Source organism: Chelonia mydas, chromosome 1, assembly GCF_015237465.2.
Source record: "Chelonia mydas isolate rCheMyd1 chromosome 1, rCheMyd1.pri.v2, whole genome shotgun sequence".
In the NCBI taxonomy this organism is placed as follows: Eukaryota; Metazoa; Chordata; order Testudines; family Cheloniidae; genus Chelonia; species Chelonia mydas.
In genome coordinates, this window is record NC_057849.1 from 302637565 (window position 1) to 302651664 (window position 14100).

At 40.9% G+C, this 14100-nt stretch overlaps 1 protein-coding gene and 1 long non-coding RNA gene across 12 annotated transcripts in view; one reads left to right on the forward strand and one right to left on the reverse strand.

Annotated features, from left to right (window-relative positions):
* Positions 1-1388: 1388 nt before the first annotated feature.
* Positions 1389-10397, forward strand: LOC122466448. Of its 2 annotated transcripts, XR_006291930.1 has the most exons (4): positions 1389-1532; positions 3967-5856; positions 5991-6128; positions 6250-10397. It is a non-coding gene; the product is annotated as an uncharacterized LOC122466448 (long non-coding RNA). The 2 variants fall into 2 exon arrangements; XR_006291929.1 differs by having other exon boundaries at positions 5991-10397.
* ANKRD26 (ankyrin repeat domain 26) overlaps positions 2656-14100 on the reverse strand; it is a 188380-nt gene continuing 176935 nt past the window's right edge. For all 10 annotated transcript variants that reach the window (XM_043550006.1, XM_043550032.1, XM_043549994.1 and 7 more), the window contains 2 exons: positions 4846-4891; positions 2656-4082 (listed from right to left, as the gene is read on the reverse strand). In XM_043550006.1, coding sequence (XP_043405941.1) covers positions 3934-4082; positions 4846-4891 — 195 coding nt within the window. In that variant the 3' untranslated portion in view covers positions 2656-3933. The remainder of the gene's footprint in view (positions 4083-4845; positions 4892-14100) is intronic.

The window sequence follows — 14100 nt, forward strand, 5'->3', positions numbered from 1 at the left end:
GACAAAAACCAACCAAACAAAAAACCCCAAACACCTGGAAACTTTAAAAAAATGACTTATTTTTTCAGGGCTTATATCTCCACCACCTTAGTCCAAAGGCCCCCAACTTTGGGTGACTAACTCTACCTGTCACCTTCCTGAAGCACGCCAAATTTGAAAAGGACATGGACTAAGAATGTTGATTTTAGAGGATCTAGGAAGGTCAAGCTTTAAACATAAGCTGTGGTGCAACTTTACTGTAGTGGTGCTCCTGCACCACTGTAATGCTTGAAGGGGAAGATATTTTATTAACATTTAATAAATTCCTTTCAAGCCACTGGCATCCTGTCCTGGCACGTTTTTTGCGAATAGGCTGTTTACAAGAAGAAGATAGCACACTATTGATCCTGGCCTGGACACCACTCAACTGAGGCGAGATGCTGGTACAAATACCTTGTGTATGGGACTAGCCTGCTAGATGGCCTCAGAAGTCTGGAAGGATGCCTGTCTCCTCCCCAGTTTGTCTAGAACCATGAATGTTCGGCAGGAGTCATTTAGTACCACTCGAGGCTTTATTCAGTAAATCGAGTAATTCTGAACATGGGAAGAGATATCTCACTTATCTCTCTATAATCCCATGATGGTGCAACCCTATGGGGAATGGAGTCCTCATGTGCCTTTGATCTGGTCATAATCTGCCTGAAGTACTACTTACATTTCAGTGTGGGGCCAGCCTGAAGAGAGAGGCCCCCTTATCCCATCGTTAAGACTCTGAGCCCCGTTTGCTGGTAGGGCATGGTTTTGTGGGCTGAAAGCCAGATAGGCACAAATCCCATTACGCTGCAGCCTGACGCAGATAGGAGTAGGTTGGTTTCCATACTATGATGTTCTCTGTTTACACAAGAGCAAAATATGAATGGATTTCCATTTGCATTTAATTCTGTGTCTGGAGAATGATGGTCAGTGTGGAACAGGAAGAGTTTTGGGTCCCAGTAGATATTAAAGGATCCTGTGTATTGTGCTATTCGGCCCCTTGCCACAGAGTTGGACTTCAGCATATTAGCTTTCATTTTAAAAGCAAAACACCTTGTAGCCCTTGTGGTTGCAAAGAAAACCTCAGAACCCTTAATCAAGTGTAAATGGATGCAGTGTCATCTGCCTGTGTCTGAAGAGAGGCTGATTAATAGCTCTGAGAAGGGTCACTTGCCCCATTCATCTGAATCACAGCCACACGGACTGCAATTCTGTAACTGGTAATTTGGCAGTTTTCTCAAGATGTCACAAAATTAACTGTTTCTGTTTTAGCATCACCTGTTGCTGCACTCAAGACACCTGACATTTTGTTTTGTTACCCTGTACCTTGTCTGTACCTACCTCTTGCTCTGCATCTTTCCATATCACAGGGAATTAATTGGATTACAGCGCATGCTCATTACAATATTCTGTGGACCTAGGCAGCAGGAGGTTGGGGAGTGAGAACTGGAGTACAGCCAGAGGGAGGGAGGGACAGAAGCAGAGACTAGCTAGCGCAGCAACTGAGGTCTGGGGATCTGGTGAGTACAAGCTTCTCTCTTCAGTAGCACATATGGGAGAAGGAGGTTGTGAGCTGGGTTGCCATGGGAGCTGAAGCCCAACCACCAAGAGAGCATACCAGAACAAATGCTCTAGTCTAAACTAATCATAGTTGAAAAGTATAATGAAGTTTTATGCCAATGATTATTTTCTACTAGAAGCCACAGTGGTGTATGTTTTCATGACGGTGCAGATCATAACAACTGATGTTGATACACAAGAAATTAATGTTACAGTGGAATTTAGGAGTTGCTGCTGTGGAATTTTGTCCCATTGTGTCATGGAATACAAATGGCTCTGGTTAGCTGAAGGGTTTGATGGCTGATTGCTAAGAGATTACCAATTTAGGATACTCAATTTCATATTAGGGGCATTTAGGGAAGAGTCCAGAGCCAAAAATGATTTCGATTTTTGAGTTGTAGTTTGAGGTTGGGTTCCTAGTGCTTTCCCTTAAAGATGTGTGTGTTGGGGGAAGGGATGTAATTTCAGTGAGAGCTGCTGGGAGTGCTGAATACTTTGGAAAAAATCAGGTCATTTATTTAGAAGTCTAACTTTTGGGGCACCCATTTTTCAGTCTTGGCTGGGGTATCTAGAGGTGATAGATAATGGGCTGGATCCTCAGCTGCTGTAAATCAGCATAGTTCCATTAAAGTCAATAGGACGGTGCTGAACGACACCAGCAAAGGATCTGCTGCAATACCGCCCCTAAACTGTATGAGGTTTTAAAAGGCAACTTGCTCAGGGTGAGTGGAAGTTTTATATGGGATATTGAACTCAGTAGGAACCATTTTCTCTGGCCCACTGAGCTGCTGTTCCTTCAATCAGAAGGAAGGAGAAGACCAGAGAGAAAGGAGTATGTGGATAAGCATGGACATGGGTGTGTAGGAAAGAGAGGCACGGGACTGACATTTTGTGGGGAGAAAGGAGAGACAGAAGTATTAGAAATGAGATCAGTTGAGAGGGTTGGGCAGAAGACAGGAGAGGGAGTAAAGGGATGGTAGGAGAAGGACGGAAAGAAAGAACAGACACTGAAAACAACACAGAGAATGATGCGCACAAGTATAGTCAGGAAGAGAAGCAATGTAAAACAAAAAGTGAGACATGTTACATTTAAAAATTTATTGAACAGCTGATATGGAGTATTTTACAAGTAAAGACAATATACCAACTGTACAAAACTGTTTTATTCCTTTAAAACTGCTAAGAGACATGGTGGCACAGGTTTTTTCCACCCAGGCTAGTTAGCTTAGTTCTTGGAATAGTGGGTACAGGACAAATTTTTCATGTCCTGCTCATCTCAGTATAATCATTGTTCATGTTTTCTCTAGTGGGGATTTCTTCCTCCATTTCACCATCTTGAACCACAACATTAATGACTTTTAAAGATATTTAATGGCAGAAATATGGGTCTTCAGTAACAATGGATGAATCGCTGGAATAAGTAAAACTGTCTTGATCATTGAAACAGACTCGCTATAAGTCCAGTCTACTAGATTTATGATCAAGGGGTCTTCTGATTTTAGTAATAATGCAAAACTTAGCTTTTCCATGCACCAACTTTGGAAAATAACAAGAAAATTGGAGGTAGGCGCACACAAAATATATATAGTTTTACTCTATTTCATCTACAGAAGAGTTGTACTTATAACATAGCAGTGATCTACTAACAACTCAGAATGCCCCAAGTTGCTGTATTATTCAATTAAAAATTCAGTGCATTGTATTGATAAGTTCCTCTACAGTATAAAACACACACTACAAATCTCTTGGCACTATTACAGATATGTAGTATTTTTTAAACTCAAACACAATGGAATAAAAGCAAAAACAAATTAGGCAAGTGCCTAATTCTGCAAACCTAATATAGGTAAATCTTACAGTGAATCAACAGGAGTTTTCCCTGTGTCAGGACTACAGAACTGGGCACAAAACAGATGCATCAGATCTGAACAGGCTAATGGGCTACTTAAGAGAACATTTAAAAACATAAAATACATGTAAAAGAGAAAACACAAAACAAAATTCAGGAAATGCTTTGGTTAAAATACATCAGAGAAAATGAATGGGACGAGACTCAGAACAACTATTGTAACAACTAACATTCTGGCAGTTCTGTCAAACTCAAGAACACTGGTCTGTATTTCCTTTGCTAGTTACAAATGAAAACAAGGTATGGCTTATATATTTAATTTAAAAGGAGACTATATAACTATGTGCTGTTTCTCCAGAGAGAAGTGCAATGTGCCTGATATTTATAAAATACCTTTATAGTTTATATTTAAATTGTAATTAAGATTTTTCACATCTGAACCCATTTAATGGGAAACCATTAAAATGTGATGTAAACAAAGTCATTTCCACAAATTTGCTTTAATGTTTTGTTCAAATCATATAATTTTTCTTTAATACATCTAGATACTGCTGTGTTGCCCTGGAAACCGGATCCTGATCCACATTTAGATTTTTTGAAGATCCATCAGTAGATCCTACAGGAGAGACTCTTACAGACCCAGTTTCAAGTTCAGCTGTGGCTAGAAAGAACAAGAAAAACAAATGACCATATATGTTCTGTGTTATGTTGTGTGATAGTTTTACAATAGGCTTTGTCATAAACCCATTGAATTTTTTCCACTGACAGCGGTGGACATTGTGTCAGGTCCAGAGACAACAGATATACATTTTAAATCAATACAAAGGAAACACGATGAAAATTACATAAAAGGGATATTCACAAAGGAAGGGACCAGATTTTTTAATTATATAAGCAATATATTAGCCTTTTTGCTAATCAGTAAATAACTGTTAGTATTTCAAGGGCTATTGAAAATCATAGGTCAAATCCATAGATGCTCTAAGCACACCAAATTCCAATAAAGACAACGGAATGACAATTGCTTATTCTAGTGATACATTTGGAAGAATATGAATTATATACAATAATACTGATTAAAATATGTGTGAGAGGAGAAGTGATTTTTAAAGTTTGTGAAAAATCTTAAAAGAGGATTTACTGTATTTGTGTTAATCCTATGTGTATGGTATTTGGGAATTCCTGCAAAACTGACTTCAGATTAAGACTTTTTTTTGTGGGGGAATTACATAATATTCTGTACAGCACTTTGGTAAGTGGGCAGTCCTTGCAAATTTTTTTTATCAAATTTGAAAATTAGTAGAAACAGCAATGGTGTATGACATAATAGCTTAATACTATTTTTGAATTATAACTATATCATAAATTATATTTAGTAACACTCAGTTTTTGAAAAAAAATGTTAACATGCTCTAACAAATTACCTTGGTCAAGTTCTTTAGTGATACTTTTTTCTAGTTCCTGCTGCATCTGAAATTAAATATTAACAATATTTTACATATAAACAGTTTAGGATAGTTAGTGTCACAAAAATATTGCTATATATTTAAAAACAGAGTGTAACTAAAAGTGAAACCGAAATCCTGAACAGAGATTTAATTTTGTTTTGGAGAAAATCTTGATTAGCTGAGTCTTCATATTCTGATGGTTGAACAATATCAACAGCATCGTAAAACAATCTATACCTTCATAGACATCATAGAAATGTAGGGCTGGAAGGGACCTCAAGAGGTCATCAAGCCCAGCCTCCTGCACTGAGTCAGGACCAAATAAACTAGACCATCTCAACTGACTAGACGGTTACTAATTAGCCTCTTCTGTCCCTATGAAGTATTTTTACAAACTATAATTCACTACTCTATAGCTCAGAAGAGTGTTGGACTCTTGGCTTTTACTCCCCTTCATGTACATGCTGCTTAATAAACCGTCCTTACTAGCTGTTGGCTTATTAATGTATTTAACTAATGATAAATGATTCATAATTTAGTAGTTAAACACATACAAACAAGCACAATCAATTAATAATGGAGGGCTAAATTCTATCTTCAGATATGTGAATAAAACCACAATTAAATTCAGTGGTGGATATATGTATCTAATTCTAAGTTTGACCTGTTAAAAATATGAGGCCCAGTCCTGCAACCCAATGAAGCTACTGTTGCATGAATAAGTTTTGCAAGATTGAGTCCTTAAATTGTATATAAAAATAAAGTATCAGTATTTAATTTAGCTGCTATAAAAATGTACAATATCAGTTTACTGCAAGGCCCTCAGATCACACTGAGAACCTTCTCTCTATCTTTGTGGAAAGATGCAACACTCATCTCTTTTTGTCATCCTTCTCCTAAGGATGGTGAAATGATGCTTATGGGATCGGAGAACAAGTTCTGCACCTTTGTATTAAGTGGCTTAAATTGACTAGGAGAAACGGAAAGGTGTGTTCCTCTCTCAAGGGAATTAGTTACTGTCACTTTTACAGTTCTGATTGCAAGCTCTTTCTAAGCATTTTGTTTATTCATACCCATGGTACTGTGTAAGTTATTGTTATTTATAACTTGTATTTCTGTAGTGTCCACAATAGACTTTTCATTAAGACAGTCAATGACCTGAAGAATTTAAAATCTAAACAGACAAGACACAACAACAGCCAGCATATAAGAAAGCATAATTTCTAAATATATGGAGCTAGCACACAGATATAACAGTGGTGAGTACCTCATGAACAGTAATTAATACTTTTACAAATGATGAGTTTTACCCATTCAGTATACTGAGAAACAAATGGAAGAATTTAAATACTGGTTAATATCCTTTTTTTTCTTTACAAGGTTAATTTACTCACCAATTCAGCATTTTGGGATGAAGAAACTGCTTCAGTAAGGGAGTAAGGTAAGACACAATTGGGGAAAGTGTAAGAACAGAAAGAGAGCACAGAGTCTGACTGGTACTGAGTGGCAAGGCAAACTGTTTAGAGTGCACATAGGTGCCTTCTGTTGGATTTACGGGATAACTGGAATCAAATTAAGAAGCATGCCAATGGAAAGAACCATCAGGAAGCCAAGGTGGGGGAAATTCTGAAAATTCTGTACCTTAATGGGTAAAGAAGGGAAGTGGAGAAAAGGAGCCCCTAAATCCCAAAGCTCCAAATTATGTATGGCCAGGAAGAACAGCAGCAAAGCCCTGGGAAGGAAAAGGCTATTAGGGTTGAGGGGGAGAAGCTGAAGGAGCAGAAGACAGCAAGAAGTGGGGAGTCAAACAGCCCACCATGGGAGGAGACTAGCCAGGATCCCTGGGAAAGGAGAAGTTATGCAGTCTGAAAAAGTACATCCACAATCTGTTTCTGGAGCCTGCACAAACAGGTGCATGGCGTACACAGATTACTGAGTATCTGCTCTACTGGTACAGAATCATCAGTCAGGATCCTCCTTGGCCTTCCCTTGACCCATTTCATCCTATTTTTACCTCTTCTTTTTCTTCTCCCAAAGCCTGAAGTCATCCCTCTTATTCTCATCCATATCTGTCAAAGAGGGACCAAATGGAAAGAAAAAGCTGAGAAGAGATGGCTAAGAGTTGTGTTTCACACTTCCAGAAAAGGAAGCAAAGAATACTAGGGTGGTCAGGAGTCAACCTACATATATCTTGGGCATTATTTTTGATTCACCTCTCCTCTGTCAGGAAGAGTCTGATTCTCTTGTGCCTTTCTCAGCTCCTATTGTGGACTATCCTCAAGAGAGATCAGGGAACTCTTTTTTAACTTTATCATGAACCTGTGTGACTGAAGTATCGAGAGAGTCACCTGGGTCACTTCCGATGAGGTTCCTGGGGATGATCATCTAATGAGCATGTCATTTAAGAATTATTACAGATGAGTCCCTAAACTCACATGATTTATTATCAGTGTCAGTACCTTTATGAACCTGAGTAGAGACAGATGACAGATAAAAGGAGTAATACTTTGTATTTGTAGTGACTACTTCTGTAGGGAGGGAACAAAAAAATTGAAGAAATTGCTAGTGATGGGAGCGGAGTGGAATATGCAGCTAAGCTTCTGTCAGGCCTGCTGGAGAGATTGTAAAAAATAATGGAAGCTAGAATCCGATCCTGAATTTAATTCTTCTTCGTTGACCTGTTCAGCCTCTTGAGGTCTAAGATGGCTTGGATTCTTCCTGATCTTTCCCTTTCTATGAAGAATATGGAATAGAACCCTGAAAACATTTGCTCTTGGGAGAGAGGCTCTACTACTTATAGCTCTGGGAGATGAGAGATTTACTTCAGGATGGCTTGCTGTGTCTTAAGGCTGCAGAATGGATAAAGATGTAGAAGAGCCTGGAGCACCAGAGATTATCAGTGTTGAACTCTAATGTTGACTGGAACCATGTGTCTAAGTGCCCTCAGGGAGTATTTCTGGGTGGAATCTGGCACAGTTGCATCCATACTGACTGTCTGGATTGGAAACAAGGGCTAAACTTGTTCCCTGATCAGGACTTGTCTGTGGGTTACTGGTTTACTGTTTACCCTGGAATAAGAGAAGTCCCTTATCTGGTGGCCTGTGTTGTGGGTAGCAATGAAAGGAGCTTTTGTATAAGGACTGTAGTCCTTTTATCTTTTTTGGTGTAGAGAATAAATACTTTCACTTCCACCTTATCCCAGTGTCTACCTAAACAGGATTCCCACCTGAGACCTTTGAGGCACAGAGGGAGTTGCTTTGAATAGTTTTGCACAGCCTTTTGCTGCCAGCTTCATGGAGTCCATGGATCCATCTGCCACAAATGGAGTTGCTAGGGATAGTTTCTTCAGTGTTGACTCGACCTTGTCATGGGCTTCTGGTGGTCCAAGCTTTTCAACTCACTGCACCAGGACATCATGGCTCTAGTGAAGAATATGCTTGCGAATGAGTGTCTATGGATTTATCTACACAGCAATTAAAAACCTGCCAAGTGGGAGGGTCTCAGAGCTTGGGCTGCAGCCTGAGCCTGAAGGTCCACACCGTAATTAAACAGCCCCTCAGCCTGAGCCTTTTGAGCCTGAGTCAGCTGGCACAGGCCACCCTTGGGTGTCTAACTGCAGCGTAGACATACTCTATGGATCACTGAAGAAATTTCCAAGTACTATCTAAGGGTAGCGTCCATCTTCTTATCTGCAATGTCTTTTGGGAAGAAATAACGGTTGGTAAGATTAGCACAAATTTTTACTTGGGGAGTTTCTGTTAATCAGCTTTAGGGAGAATAAAGAACCTTTGGCTTTTAAGATCCTATGAAACTCCAGGGCTTGTTGACAGCATTTTTTGTCTTCGGTTGGGAGTTTCTTATCTTTCCCCAGGAAAGAGGAGTGGAGGATGAAAAGGAAGTGAGAAAACTATTAACATCAAGAAAAAATGAAAAACTAAACTATAAAAAATACAACTTAAATGATAAAGTAAGTATTGAGGTCTAGACTGATAGGCAAAAAGGAAATGAAAGGGTCATCATATACAATATATACAGTACTGTAGCATGACACTAGTCCATACACAGTAAATGCACGACTGATGGACTTTTCCTGGATTCAGTGGATTAGATAACTATAAGGCAGTCCCTGTGAGAAACTCCAAGAGTGGATTTTACAAAAGAAAGACTAAGTTGGAAAACAACTTTTTATCTAAAAGATAAAAAAATATATCCACCAACCCCTGCTGTTTAAAGACAGCCATGATTCAAATATAATAAATATGATTCTGCACATTCCATTCTTCAGTACTGATCAATGGTATCATTTTAGATGTTGTCAGTGTTACACACAAATACATAAAACACAGCAGTACTGTCTTGCTAATTTAAATAATTATGCCATTCACTTTTGTAAAGTATAACAAAAGTATACACTAAGTTTTAAAATTTGCAATATGATGAAATCCAGACAAAATATGTTCTTAATTGAAATTAAAATTTAAACAATACAAACAGACAAACGTGCCCAGTAAAAACAACTACATTGTATTAAGCAATACTGACTACACACCTTGCCATGTATCTGGTTGCAGAGAAGAGAAGGAAGAAACAGACTTTTGATCAAGGAGCTGAAGAAGTAAGAACAAAAGCCAATAAGTTTATAGGTCTTGGAAGTCAGAACTGAAAAATGACCCATAAATAAATGAAGAAAATAAAATTACTTAGGATTTTTGAATACTATACTACAAGAGAGTGCAGATGGAAAAAGACTGGAAACAGAACTGAAATTTAGAGATAAAATAAGGAGATTCCGCCTATTTTCACAGATTAAAAGATGTGCTTTATAACTATACTGACTCATGCTTAGTGTGGTTGGCAATAGAGATCGCTATTGTTTTCCAACGTAAACTGTTCATTTTTATTAACTATATTTTAAAATATTCACCTATTAGTTTTATGCATAGCTCTTTGTTTAATGTTTACTAAGGCCTCAATCCTGCAAAGAACTCCATGTGGGCAGATCTCCCCTAAAGTCATCACAGCTCCCTGAAAGATTGGGGCCTATTGGCTAGAACCTATCCTAGTGAACAGTGTGCAGGTATAGCACTCCATACACAGATCTCCCTCTGCCCCTGCACAAGGGAGGGCAACGCATACTCCTCACTTCCTCCTGGCTACAGAGAAGCTCTGCTGTTGGAGATCCAGAGAGTTAGGAGGAGTTGAGGTGGGCTAGCGAGTTTAAACCTCCCTCCCTTCATAACATTGTAAGTTATCTAAGTTACTACAGATGCAGTTTGCAGTGGATTTCTCAAGTACTTATAGTTGCTGTTTCTTCAGAATAATGTTGTATTTTTAATATGAAAACTGTATGTTATTTATCTGTAATTTTCTATTTAAGGCCGAACAATGTGGGTCGTTAACGTGTACATATTTTTTTGTTTCCTTTTCAAAAAGGTTTTATATGCAGTGTTTACATTTTGAGGTTACTGATGAATATAGTATTTATTCTGGGTCAGAGTTAAGGGTGCTGTGATTTGATTAAATATGCTTTTAAAAATACTTAATATGAATAATGAGTTTATATTTCTTCTATACCCAGCATCAGATTTATGAGGTTCTTAATTAATAATTTCTTTGGTTTTAAGTGCTTCGGTTTTTAGATGATGTGACAGGTAACTATCTTGTTATCTTTTCTTTTGTGTAGGTAAATGAAAAGACCATTTACATTTTTTTTATTTAGTGGGCTGGACAAGGTCACTAAATTATTAAACCAAAGGAGTGGCTAGCACTGAGAAAACTAATAATGGCTTCTGAAGAATAATGTCTCATTCAATTGTATCTGGCAGTGTATTTCCATTCTGTATATTGCTGAGATAGTCATGGATGCATGCACAGCATAGCCTACCTTCACTGAATGTTGGTAAAAAGTGCCAAAAAGTTGACACATTAAGTATCAATTTCAAGGCTGAAACCTAGGTATCTTCATTAAAGAATCAATGCCTAACACATTAGGAGACTCTTCTTCCCTGCCAAGTCACTGAACCTCTCTGTTGTGCTTTAGTTGCCCCATCTTAAAAATGTGTTTAATAATGCTTTGTATGTACATACAACACTTGTTCATCCATACATCTCAAAGCCCTTTACACATAGCTGAATGAGCATTATCGTTAAGGCTACGTTTTAGTCAGAGGTATTTTTAGTAAAATCATGGACAGGTCATGGGCAGTAAACAAAAATTCATTTTACTGTATACCCCTGACTAAACCTTGTGGGGACAAGCGACCATGGGGGCAATGCAGGTGCTGGGGGGGGGTGGCCCGGGGGTGTGTGCCGCAGGTACTCAAGGGGGCGCAGCCTGGGGGGCGCCACAGGTACTTGAGGGAGCAGGTGCCGCGGGTGCTTGGCAGAGGGAGGGTTTGGTAGGGCTAGGGCAGGTTCCCTAACCAGCTCCTGGGAAGCAGTGACCTCCAGCTCCTAGCTCCACATGCTGCCTCCACTCCACCCCAAGCCCCGGTTCTGCAGCTCCCATTGGCTGGGAACCGCGGGCCAATGGGAGCTGTGGGTGGAGGCAGCACATGGAGCTAGGAGCTGAGGGAGAGGAGTTCCTGTCGGTCTTCCAGGGAGCCTCCACCAGGTAAGTACTGCCCCGCACCCCAATCCCTAGCCTGAGCCCCCCCACACCCAAACTCCTGCCGCTGCTGGAGGGTTTCGTGGGGAGGGGGCATGAGACAGCCCCAGCAGCAGCCAGTGCAACTGGTCCAGGGGCTGCCCAAGCTGCTCAGGCAGCTCCCGGGCCAGCCACATGGGGCTGTTGCAGAAGTCATGGAGGTCACGGAATCTCTGACTTCCGTGACCTCCGTGACAAACATGGAGTCTTAATCATCATCTCCAATTTACAGGTGACCTAAGCAACCACTTTTGAAACAGTGTGTATGAGAGGCATGTAAGAATGTGTACTGTTTCTTTAAATCTGTGGAGGAATCTTGGAAGGTCAGAATTTGGGGAGGATTGTAGGAAGAAGCTCAACAGAAAAGAAGACAAACACAGGGTAGCTGTAAGATTAGTCCAATTTTCCTTATTTAGTGTTAGAAGAAACCAACTATTTTACCACATCCCAAAGTCTCTTTCCACTTTTGAAAAATCACCCAAGGATGTTGACAAAAAATATCTTCTATTGCCACTCAGTGCTGCCTCAAAACAGCTCAGCTGATAGAGAATTCGTACCTGATTTTCAAATAGCACCACTTTTTAAAACATTTTATCATTCTTGTCCTTGAATGCTATTTTTAGCATAAACCAATGTCAAAATCTACTTAAGTTTCAATTTTTGTGATGTAATGTAGACATATACAAAGAAAAACACTTTTCTGAAGTTTCAGAAGGGTATTGTTAAGACATTTTAAATTTCTTGAGAGTAAAACAATCAAAACAGTCAGAAAAAGTTCTAGCTGAAAATGGAACTTAATCTTAAAAAATCTCTAAGTATGGAAAATTCTCTTCTTTGCATTAGAAAAGGGATTAAAAATCAATCAGAATGGGACTGTGGTTGTAATCTCTAGACCATGAGGAGGCTATCACTTCAAAAGAATAATGAACACTTGTGGAGCTCAGACTGGAATTCTGCTTGGCTACACAAACACAGGATCTACCACTTGAGCTAAGGAAAATATCAGTTTGCTGCCATCTAGAGAAATACCATTATGTTTTAAGCTACAACCAGAAAAAAAAAAAGCAACATGCTTTACTCCACAGGACAGTGCCCAAGTCTGTTTCCACTTTAGTCTACATGAAAGAACTCACATTGATAGCAGTAAAAGGGTGATTGGGTCCATAACGCTCCACGTGGGTGGTGGGTGAACCTCCGCTTTGGAGTGGCTAGTGTGCTGGCGGTGCCCGCTTCTGCCCGAGGCCCTGTCCCCTCTGCATGCTGGAGCTCCAACCTCCCCCCATAACAGGAGAAGCCCTCCTAAGGCCCATCCCCGCGACTCGAGGAGCTCTGTGGCCTGCCCACACCAGGCCACTCACCCCCCCCGAGCGCCAGTCCGGCCCCAGCCAGGCTGGACCGAGCCCCCGCACCTCCAGACAGGCCAAGCACCCGGCTGAGCCACTCCCAGGACAGGATGGACCCCAGCTCCCCTCAAGTCAGGATGCCAGGCCGAGCAGCCGGCCCCAACCATGCTGAGCACCAGGCCGGCCCCAGCCACACTGGCTGGGCCAAGCTGCTGGTCCCCCCATGTCCAGCGAAGCGAGCCGCCTCACTCCCCCACCAGACCTTCCTGCCCACTGCTGGCTAACTGCGTTCCCTCCTCACTCCCCCACCCCTGAGGAGTAGGGATGTGGCGAGCAGCAGCAGGCAGGCAGCAGCAGAAGTTGGGGGCCTTGGGAAAGGGGAAGGGACGGGGCCACCATGGCCCAGGTGTCCAGCAGCAGGTCAGTGGCAGCTGCACCAGGGAAGGCTTAGAATTCTTTGTCCTATTATACCCGCTGCCCATGATGCTCCACAATAAAAATTGTTAAGAACTTTGCCTTATCTCCAAACATAGGCAGTATATGACTTTTCACAGAGATTTAACAACTGGGAAAGTTTGAAGAGTTAATAACAAGTGGTTTTTGATGCAGAGGGAGAAAAATGTTTTTGTTTTCTGTTAATCTGTAAATCAAAATTTCTGAATTACTTCAGACTGACTGTTGAAAATACAAAAAACGGCTTCAAATGATGCAGAGAATCTGAGAACTTGTGTCTTGTTTATTGTGAATAAGGCAGGAGTCAGGCAGAAGAGAAGGTTACTCACCTTGTGCAGTAACTGAAGTTCTTGAGATGCGTGTCCCTGTGGGTGCTCCACTTCAGGTGTCGGTGCATTACAGCGCCGTTGATTGGAGATTTTCGGTAGCAGTGTCTGTTCGGGGTCCGCATGTGCAGTAGCAGTCTCACGGTGCCGCTGGTGCTTCATCTAGCCCGCACATGGTCTGACTCCTTCAGTTCCTTCTCTACCATGGAGTGTTTAGCTTGTACTCCAAAGTAGAGGGGAGGAGGGTGGGTAGTGGAGCACCCCCAGGGACACACATCTTGAAGAACTTCAGTTACTGCACAAGGTGAGTAACCTTCTCTTCTTTGAGTGCTGTCCCTGTGGGTACTCCACTTCAGGTGAATGCAGAACAGTGCCCTCATGAGGATGCAAGGGGCTTTGGAGTTGAATTCGTTGCTGAAGCTAGTACCGTGAGACCTAGCCTTGTGTCTGAACTTAAGCTGAG